This window comes from Opisthorchis viverrini, assembly GCF_000715545.1.
Source record: "Opisthorchis viverrini unplaced genomic scaffold opera_v5_14, whole genome shotgun sequence".
NCBI lineage: Eukaryota > Metazoa > Platyhelminthes > Trematoda > Opisthorchiida > Opisthorchiidae > Opisthorchis > Opisthorchis viverrini.
Window position 1 is genome coordinate 1,495,927 of NW_008751670.1, and position 9,954 is coordinate 1,505,880.

The 9,954-nt window shown below is 46.0% G+C and overlaps 3 protein-coding genes across 3 annotated transcripts in view; 1 reads left to right on the forward strand and 2 right to left on the reverse strand.

Moving 5' to 3' along the window:
• Positions 1 to 2,124, reverse strand: part of T265_01318 (hypothetical protein) — a gene marked incomplete at both ends in the record, with an annotated part of 22,155 nt that extends 20,031 nt beyond the window's left edge. The window contains one exon of the mRNA XM_009165324.1: positions 1,999 to 2,124. Within this exon, the coding sequence (XP_009163588.1) occupies positions 1,999 to 2,124 (126 nt within the window). The remainder of the gene's footprint in view (positions 1 to 1,998) is intronic.
• T265_01317 (hypothetical protein) overlaps positions 1 to 8,960 on the forward strand; it is a gene marked incomplete at both ends in the record, with an annotated part of 26,655 nt that extends 17,695 nt beyond the window's left edge. The window contains one exon of the mRNA XM_009165323.1: positions 8,789 to 8,960. Coding sequence (XP_009163587.1) covers positions 8,789 to 8,960 — 172 coding nt within the window. The remainder of the gene's footprint in view (positions 1 to 8,788) is intronic.
• T265_12767 (hypothetical protein) overlaps positions 3,660 to 9,954 on the reverse strand; it is a gene marked incomplete at both ends in the record, with an annotated part of 64,865 nt that continues 58,570 nt past the window's right edge. Inside the window, one exon of the mRNA XM_009165386.1 lies at positions 3,660 to 9,158. Within this exon, the coding sequence (XP_009163650.1) occupies positions 3,660 to 9,158 (5,499 nt within the window). The remainder of the gene's footprint in view (positions 9,159 to 9,954) is intronic.

The following is a 9,954-nucleotide window of genomic DNA, read 5'->3' on the forward strand; positions in this document are numbered from 1 at the left end:
CGTAGTCAGAGGTTGCAGTGAAAATCGTAAAGACAATAATTAGGGGAACGTGTTTGAGGGTGTTTTTATCCTAGGAGGCAAATATGAACTGCCTCATTGCAAGGACTGGTGTCAGAAAAGCCGACACAAGCAATCTCCTGATAATGATTAACAGCAAAAACGATAGTGGTAAACTTATGGCTCACAACCGCATTCAAACGGACGGATATACAGTTGATGGACATTGGATACAAACAACACGATGATACTGCCCGCCCCTTAAAAGCGCAGCCCCAGTGGATAAACAAAGTATCGGTGTCCTGGGGCGGGAAGATGTTTGAGCCCATACAGTAAATCGGGACTGCTGAACTATGTTAGCTCTAAATTGTACGGTTGGTTTCGCTACTTTACTACTGATTCCTGTATATTTGGAGGTTGTTTTCTTCTAGTTCCGTGAAAAAAACGTGGAGAATTGACAGCTGATCTTTCTGATGGGATGAACTTTTTGAAGGAGATGTTTGTGTGAAGGCCTTTCACAATGAGCATTTAGGAAACCGGACAGGCGTTAATCGTTTGGGCTGATTTTGCAACTACGGCGAAATTTATCAAGAGTACTTCGACTGAACACCGCTCCGCGATGACTAATTCGAAAGCATGTTCCTCTGGAGACAGAAATGAAGCTGTTGTGGTGTACTCAACGATCAAGCAATAACAAGACTGGCGGACGTCACTTGTTTCCATTCAGAACGGGACTAAAAGCAGTGTGGTACATGCGAGATAGTCAAACAGAAGACTTATATGTTCTTGAAGGCAGAAACCACAACGACGTCTCAATGCAGTCGTCGATGCAGCGGCGCTCACTACCAGATGAAGGGTAACCGATGAAGCCGATAGGGTACAATATTATTTCGTTTGACTTTGGTGTTATGCCAGTGCATCTGATTAGTCCTCCTGTCCTCCTGCTCTCAACAACGCGTACTTCCCCACTCTCAGTCCGAGTTATTGTTCTGTTTGTTCTGGATTAGGTGGATGTGAATCCATGAATCGGTAGATGATGTTGGATTTGGAAGATGGTGGTACTTCAAAAGGACCTATCGCCTATACAAAAAGTAGCCTGGTCGAGCAGTACGTCCTCCGTATGGGCCTCATCAGTTGCGCGTCACCCGATTGAGAGCAGGCATCTTTTAGGTACAACGACGACTGCAGTGAATGTCGTGTTCAGAAGGGCAAACGACATAATTCTGAAATTTTCTGGAACCATTGCTATTGATGGATGGATCCGCGTAAGCAGACAGGGCTTTTCGTTTCATTGGCGCTATCATCATAAGCTGCAGAGAGTCTTTGATATAATGATTTTTATTCCTTCGAATGTATTCATTATCGTAATCTGTGGTACGCGCCTAACGAAACGCGGGAAAATAAATCCGGACCTTCGTGCAAAACTACGTTGTTATGCCCCCTCTTCATGTTTGTTGTGGGAAAAGGCTGTTTTGCACTTTCCAAAAATGTCATCCTAATGAGTTCTTCAGTCAGTTGAAAAACGCTTGTAACCGATTGAGGAGTCATCGCTTTTGGGAAAATTTGGAAAGAACTACCAATCGGTTAAGTTAGGCTAAATCCTGTTAGGTATCGACCGAGGGATTTTGTGTGTTAGGGTGGGTGACCAGGTGTTAGGAGGATGGAGCAACCTACATTGATTTGGGTCCAGCCTGAGTCTAGTCCTTCACCGAGGGATGTGTTAGGGTGGGTGACCAGGTGTTAGGAGGATGGAGCAACCTACATTGATTTGGGTCCAGCCTGAGTCTAGTCCTTCAGTTCAGTTCACGTGATGACCCTGTCCGTTTGTGCGGATGAGCTAGCGCTACGATAGTCGTGTAAGAAAGAAGGACTCTGTGACCTTTGGTCGGGTTGGGATTTCCCCCCCCCCCCTTGGTTTAGTTGGTGATTCCACGTGCATTGACGGCCACACGCAGTCACTTGTCAACTCGGCCTGTCTAAGACCGTTTTCCATACGCTCACCAGCTTCACACCCTCGATTCCGTTCACGCTGTGATGCCCGGTAATTTTCACTGCCCCGATCATGCCTACTGGACGGTACATCGCATGATCAGTGCTGGTTTTCGAGGACACCGTGAATTTGTACATGGTTTCTGCGAGTGGTTAGCAAATCTTTTCAGCTCAATCCTGAACACCACACAATGCAGTCGCCATCTGAGATCAAGCGCGCTGCACGAACAGTAAAGACTGCACTCCTCAACAAAGATCCATCTGAACAGAGGCCATCCTCCAAAAAACGATCCAGCAACATTCGCTGTAATACACAATTTAGTGTGCGACCCCTTCGGGAAAACAAATATTGACTACATTTAAAACTTTCCTGAGTACGTCTAATTGAAGGTGGGTCTTGACTCATTCATTTGTCATGATAACCTGTTATTGACTAGTTTCCGCTCATCATCATTGTCAGCCGTAGTAACCGCGTACTTGTTGTACAGTGGTTGTAGCTGCCACAGTTTCATTCACCGATGATTCGGGGAGGTGGGGTAGGTAGCTGCGCATTGGAGGCGGGAGATGATAAATTAGTGCCTAAATACAGCACTGTAGGTGGACTGTTAAATAAGGGGATAGGGAAGGGGCTATGCATTGAAGGTAATATCTTGGATGCATGTGCGCCATTGAGAGCCATGTCTGACAATGTCTCTAACCATTGATATGGCCCGTCTCGGGGTCCCCATCCAGGAAGACGGCAATGACCAGCGCAGCTGAGTTTTCTGGTAATGGCTTTTATAATTCGTTGCAAAGTCATTGTTTGACCGCCTCTGGCTCGCTTCCACCCTTCACGTGGTTCTGTAAAAAGAGCCCTTCGAGGAATTCCGTCGACTGACATACGTAGCACGTGGCCGAGCCAGCGCGACCGATACAGTGTGGTCAGTTCATCTATCGAGGGTGAGTTATTTTTCCTGAATACCATTCGACGAACTTCAGTATTGCTAATCCGGTGTTCCCACCAGATATGGGCAATGCTCCGAAGACATCGATGGTCAGACACGGAAAGTCTTTGACATCCTCGGTGCGCAGCGGCCAGGTTTCTGATCCGTATAGTAATATAGAGCGCACCGCAGCATTGTAAACTCGACCCTTGACAGAGAAGCTGATGTCACGCCTACGCCACAGGTGACGCAGGTTCAGAAAAGCTGTTCTGGCCTTCCCAATCCAGATGAAAATATCTTTTGCGAGACCACCGGGACTGATACAGCTGCCCAGGTAAACAAATTTGTCAACTACTTCAACCGGTTCATCCGCAAGCATGAGGCTAGGGTTCGAGCCCATCCAGTCTTGAAGTAGTACTTTACACCTTGCAGGAGTGAAGCGCATGCCAAACCATGAGGCAGAATGAGTTAGACTATTTAATGTTATTTGCATTGCCACGGGGTCAGATCCCAGAACATTAAAAATTGTCTGGATTACGCGGCATGAAAATGCGAACAAAATAAGCGAGACAGATAAGCGTAATAGCCAGAGTAACCGATCACTAGTAAACAATTCTGTTTGCTCTTCACTCTAACTTCGGTCCCCCTCCTCCATTCGCCCCTTGAAAAACGCTAGTTCATGCACAGGCACGATAATGAACAATGAAATGGCGTAGTAACATGTACCTGATGTCACTTTATCTAACTCACCTCTAATTTAGATGTCAGTTGCCACTTGTCATCGAATGACTTCAACCGTTGCTGCGCCGCTTCATGTGTCGTGACGGTGGTGCGACGGATCCAGTCTCCCAGCTGATCCATCAAACTGAAACAATCACTCCATGCGTAGATTAAATCTGTCAACCATGTGGTGGCATTTTGATGGACCTCCTCAATCCGCATCATGCGACATTGTAGCTCCTCGACATGATCTTGTATGAGAGTACTGACTTGATTACAGCAATCCGTGGTGGATACAGACTGGTCCAAATCTGTGGATTCTTCGGCAAGACGAAAGATAGCCGTAAGTTGCTGGCCAAGTTCCGCCGTCCTTTTAGATAACGGGTATCCACGTACTTGAACTGACAGTCCTAGTTGGTCCAGCAAGACAAGACGCTGTTCGGCATCTGCCAGGTTCAGTACATGTTCCGTAGAGCCATCAGGACGTCCTATTTTGCCATCAGCGCTCAACGGAATACCGTCTGCCCCGGTCAAACCGTCCAGTCGACCTTCCACCTCCACTAACCAAGTCGCGAACGCGTCAGCCGATTGCTGGAATTGTCTGATCATGTTCAGTCGGTTCGTAAGTTCTTCACGACAATCGTCTATTCCTGACCCGAGACGTGCATAACGCTCCTGAATAGAGAAACTGTCCGCGGTCTTTGAGGTCCTTTCGAAGGACTCGAGACGAATAAGTTTAGCTTCGTACTGAACCATATTTGTTCGTAGTTCACCCAGCTGTTCCAATGCTTCTGCCGTTCTCTGATCAATAAACTGTAGGGATTTGTCAAATTCACCAAAGACCTGTGTAAGTGATAAAGCAATAGTTGCGGGAGCTGCATATTGTATTACGGTCATTAACTGCTTTTCGGTACCCATGAGCCACGAAGAAATGTTTTGTTGAGCAGTGTTCTGGGTGGTGATATCAATAAGAACCTTATCTACTTGTTTTCGGACAGCCTCTACCTGCTCACACAGAGTGGCGTAACTATGAACTACATAGATAGACGACTCTTCAATCTTTTGGTTTAGGTCAGTAGTTTGTGCTTCCGCCTCGCGCTGTTCACTCTGGTCTGTGCTTGCCTCCAGTCCACTGATCCCAAATTCCGCCGACCTTGAGGTGCTTCTTAACAACTGGAACTCCACGTTCCTTTGTCTCCGCTGAAGCTGAAGCTCTGCAGAAACGCGGCTGGTCCAATCACACGCGCTTTGCACGAGATTCGAACCGGATTGAATTTTATTGGCTAGCGTCAGGGCACGCAATCGAAGGGGTTCGACCAGACGTGCTGCACTGGTCACTTGGCCCCCATCCAACTCCAGTGGCTCCGACAGTTGCTTGGTCACCAAAGCTAGCTGGCCTCTTAGTTCATTTGCCCACCGATCGTACACCTCACAGGCCGATAACAGATGTTCTGTAGTTCGAAAAGCGGTCTTACTGAGTTGAATTCTCCTGTCGCACAAACTGAACAATGTATGATAGCGTTGAGTAAGCCGAGTGGCGCGTACAACAGCAACCTCACCAGACACAGAAGATGGTACGGTCGGAGAACTGAGTACAATCATGTCATCCTTTGTCAATCCTGGTGCTCGCTGATCACAACAATTTACTCGGCTGTTCACCAACGTGCGAGCTAGAGAGACCAGATTCTCCACAACAAGCTGCTTCTCAATAAGCTTTTCATGAAACTGCTCTCCAAGTTCCATATGACTTTTCGATTGGTTCAACAACTGATGAATGCTACCCACTCCTTCAAGTCGAAGTTTAGTAGTTTTTGCCTCATCCATTTCGGACTGGATCGCCATGGAGATTGCCGCCTCAGTGTCAGCTAGCCAATTAGCTAAATGATCGAAGCCTTTGGCGAATTCAGACCACTGACAAATCCACCTTCCCAGTTGAACCATAAGGTCAGTCAAATAGGTTTCAAGAGTTTTCACATCTTGAGCGGCAGTGGTAACGAGTAGGGTACCAGATGGGATTCCCATTTTTTCTAGCTGTTTATTGATATCAATATTTGCCGAGTGTAAAAGTTTCAGCTTGCTTTCCTGTTCCTTCAAGGTAGCGGCCTTTAGTCCGGAGATTTCAGTGGCTTTTTTATTTAGCTTTTCTGTTATTGACTGCAGACTTGGGGATGGTTGATCTTCCGAAGTTGATGGTTGCGTCAACCTTTCCATTTCAGCAACGCACTTGTGTACATTTTGGCGGCAATCGACGATCGACAGCTGGACATCGTGTAGATATTCCGCAAAATTTGTGCACAGATTACACAGGCTATCCGTTTCGGAAACCATCGTCCCGAGTCGTGTTTCTACTGCACGAACATCTCTCCACAGCTTGTTGGCCCGCTCACTACTGGACTGCGAAAAGTTCAGTGCATCCAGTTGTGGAGTTCTTGTTGATATTTGATTCAACCTATCCCGCGCCAGTTGCTCTGTGGCTGCGGTTGTCAACACAAGGCTATCCAGCTGCTTCATGTCACTTTCTGCATATTGCTTGACTTCAGCCAACAGCAGCTCCATAGTTTGAACCTTGGGTCGGAACCAGGTCTCCAAGTCAGTAACCAACTGTTCCCTGTTCAAAGCCATACCGGGCATCTTCAAACGAACAAACATTTCTGGAAGATGGGAGGTCATATCACGATCAATAAGATCCAGGTGCACCTCCATCGAACGAATCCAACGATCGACACGCTCCAAAGCACTGACAAGTTCTGTTTGAACAAGTAACTGGTCACAAAGTTCGGAACGTAATGCTTGCAATCGGTTCCGATAGTCGTCCCAACGTTGATAAAATCTATCCACAGTCAGACTGAGTGAATTCGCAAAATATGAATCTGTCCATGCACGCTTCTGCTTTGTGCTTGAGCTGGACACAGGTACAATACTCAAAATCAAGTTGTGTACAGCTTGTTCAACCTGATCACGAACATCCTTTCCATGTTCCGTTAAACCGGACTCCAATTTTTCCAATTCATCCAAAAGCTGCGCGAGTTTCTCGGCTCGATTTGGCAAACCATCGTCATCCAAACTCGATGACTCCTCATTTCTATTGGAAAGTAGATCACCGGCACACTTCTCGCCCTCAGACAACCAGGCATCGGCCTGACCAAAGCAACGATGAAACTCTTTCCAAGCTTGAATTTCTTTGCCCAGTTGGAGTTGAAAGCTTTTCGATCGAGCGCATAATTGCTCATGTTTCGTACTCAAGTTAGTCACACGTTGATTGACATGCAAGTACACTCGTCCTGTGCCCTTGACTAGTCTAGAGAGCAAAACTTGCAATCCATGTAACTTTTTATCTCGACGCTCTTCTGATTCCGGGAGCTGAGTGGAAAGCCTGTTCTCTCTCTCTACGCAGTTTTCAATGGCCGAATCAACCCACACCAAATTCGATACATCAGGTTCCAGCTCAGATTCCACCATGGATGACGAAAACAAAGCTTGGAGGGTTTGATCACATTCCAGCAAATCGACCTCAAGCGATTCACAAAGTTGTTCTATCTCTTCTAGTAATGTGTTTTCATCTGCTGACTGCTTGAGGCGCCTTTGGATTGAGCGCGCTAGCTGTAACGTATGACGCAGTAGAATCTCAACCGCTCGTTGAAACACTGTTGTTTGCAGATTTGGATCCTTTACGTCCGACTGGAAGTTATCGAGTGCTGTCGCGTGGACGGTGAGTTCAGCCAGATCAGCAGTCAATGTAGATTGACCTTCTGTGTCTGTTACGGATTCCCCATGTAGCAAAAGCTCCAGTAGATCCACTGGACCTAGCTGTTCACAAGCCATCTTCAAGAACTCCAGGTAATCATCGACTTCATCGGTATGTGAAACAACGGTGCCGTCCGAAGAATGATCATGAACCTGTAAACCACGTTCAAATTGGCTCTGAAACTGAAGAATCCGTTTCCAACAAATGCCGTATTCACTGGTAAAGATGTCCAAAGCACCACAGTATGCTTTAGCAGTCTCTGCAAGTGAGGATGCACGCGTACATATATGATCAAAGTGGACATTGACGTGTCCCATAGTTTCACAGACAACTTCGTCCAGACCTGAACCAAGGGCTGCGCCCTCTCTCCCTAAGTTGTGCACTATAGTAGATACCTGGTCAAGTTGTGGCTGTTGCGAGCCAAGTAATTCCACGAAGTGTCGAACTTTATCCCTGAAAGCAAACGCATCGGCTTTGTGTCCATTGAACATCAATACTAATGACATACCCTGTCGCTTGTCAGTACCGTAAGGCTCCTCCTCTAGCCTGGAATGTGTGTCACTTTTATCCAAATCTATACTCGGTTTCAACTCAGAGAGCCACGGGCGTTCTTGCATGAGTTTATCGAGTTCAGTTGCACTGGCTTTCAGCCACTCTTCAAAATCGTTCAAGTGATTGGCAACTTTTGTCCAAGCGTCACGCCGTCTTCTGAGCTCAACCCCACACTGCTCGATAAGCAAACCAAGGTTTTCCCAAGATTGTTGACAATCACTCAGCTTCGACTGAACGACCTTCCTGAAAGCGTTCCCAGTAAATTGAATCATAGTCTTTGCTCGTTCTCTCAAACCAGTTATTTTCACTGCCAATCTTGTACGATCATCTGATAACTGATCAAGACCAGCGACAGCCTCCTCTATAGTCTGGCTCGATTCACCAACCCCATCCTCGGCATTTGCGGAAGTCCGTAGTTGATTGACCTTCTGATACAACATGTTCAGGGACTGCTCAATCTTTGCCACTGACTCATTCCAAACGGTGAAGTCATCCAGGCGATTGCGCCACATGTTCAAAAGTTCTTTTGTCAGTTTAACAAGATGTTGAACACGGGACAGTAATTCATGCACTTTGGCCCCAGTAAGCTGACTAACAACTTGATTATGGCTGTCGTCTCCGGTGTCCTCTACGTATGAATCTTCGGCAACTGACTCCTCCAGGTTCGGTAGACAGGCGTAAGATGACCGAAGCTTACCGAGATACTCATGAACGTCAGAGGCTAACTGGACAATAGGATCGGTAGTTTGAACTTGAATATTGCTGGGTGATTGGGTAAGATGTGATGATTCCAGACAATCTGCGATCGCCTGTATCATTTGGATTTTCTCCAACAACTCCTCTTTACTCTCCACTAATACAGTTGTTTGTCCCCGCAACCAGAGTTCCAACTGGATAATGGCCGATTCAGACGTTTCACGTGCTTTCTCAAATCTCTGCCATGCTTCAATTGCATTGGTCAGCCGATTGACCGTTTGAACAATACTTGCATGCACTTTGTGCCAACGCAACTGGAGCTCTTTGGTCTGGAGTAGGATAGCAGTGCGTAATTGTGATCCTGATGTGGTGGTTTCTGTCGCATCGAGAGGATTCATATGCTTGAGGAGGAACAGATTCGCAGCAGCTCGCATATCCTCAAGGCGCTTAGTACCGTCCGGTACTAGGATGTCGAGATCCTGAAAAAAAAGACAGAGTTCGTATGAAATGAATGGGGACGCGGGCGAAGAATATGTCTGGGGATGAAAAGGCTAGATAGAGTGGGATTTACAATCCTGACAACATCGAGTTACGGTGAAGACGGTGCAATGACGAACTCAGAGTAGTGCCGCCATAAAAGATACCACACAAAAAGGTATCACTTACCAACCGCCGCTGATTGGAAACACGTAATATATAAGTGAAGAATCGGAACGACAAAATAGGATGGTCATGAATGGTTTTGTTTTTCAACATATAAGTGAAACATCTGTCCTTTTTAAAGGAATATATGTGAAAGGTATTGTGATGAACATGACTGATGCTCTAGGAACGACAAAATGGTCATGAATGGTTTTGTTTTTCAACATATAAGTGAAACATCTGTCCTTTTTAAAGGAATATATGTGAAAGGTATTGTGTTGTGCATGACTGATGCTCTATTCATTGCTCTATTCATTATTCTCTTGTTTTAATATTCCATATGCTGTACATATTCGCCAATTCGAATATATACGTGCTGGTTGCCACTCTTCGCTGAATTCTGGATTTCTAGTTCGTCGGGTTGTACCGATATATGTACGAAACTTAATTACCACATTTTGGCGTCGCGATTGGAACAATTCATCATGCCTGCCGAAATGGAACCATTAGATGTTAATTCAACTGCGCGTGACGTAGAGGATTATTTGGAACGATTCGACATATGGTGCCTCACAAAATCCGATATGGATGATAAGAAACTCACTGCATATTTCCTGCATTTCGTTGGCAAGGAGGCGTATACTTTGATCAAGAATTTAGTATATCCTGAATCTCCAATTGATATTTCTT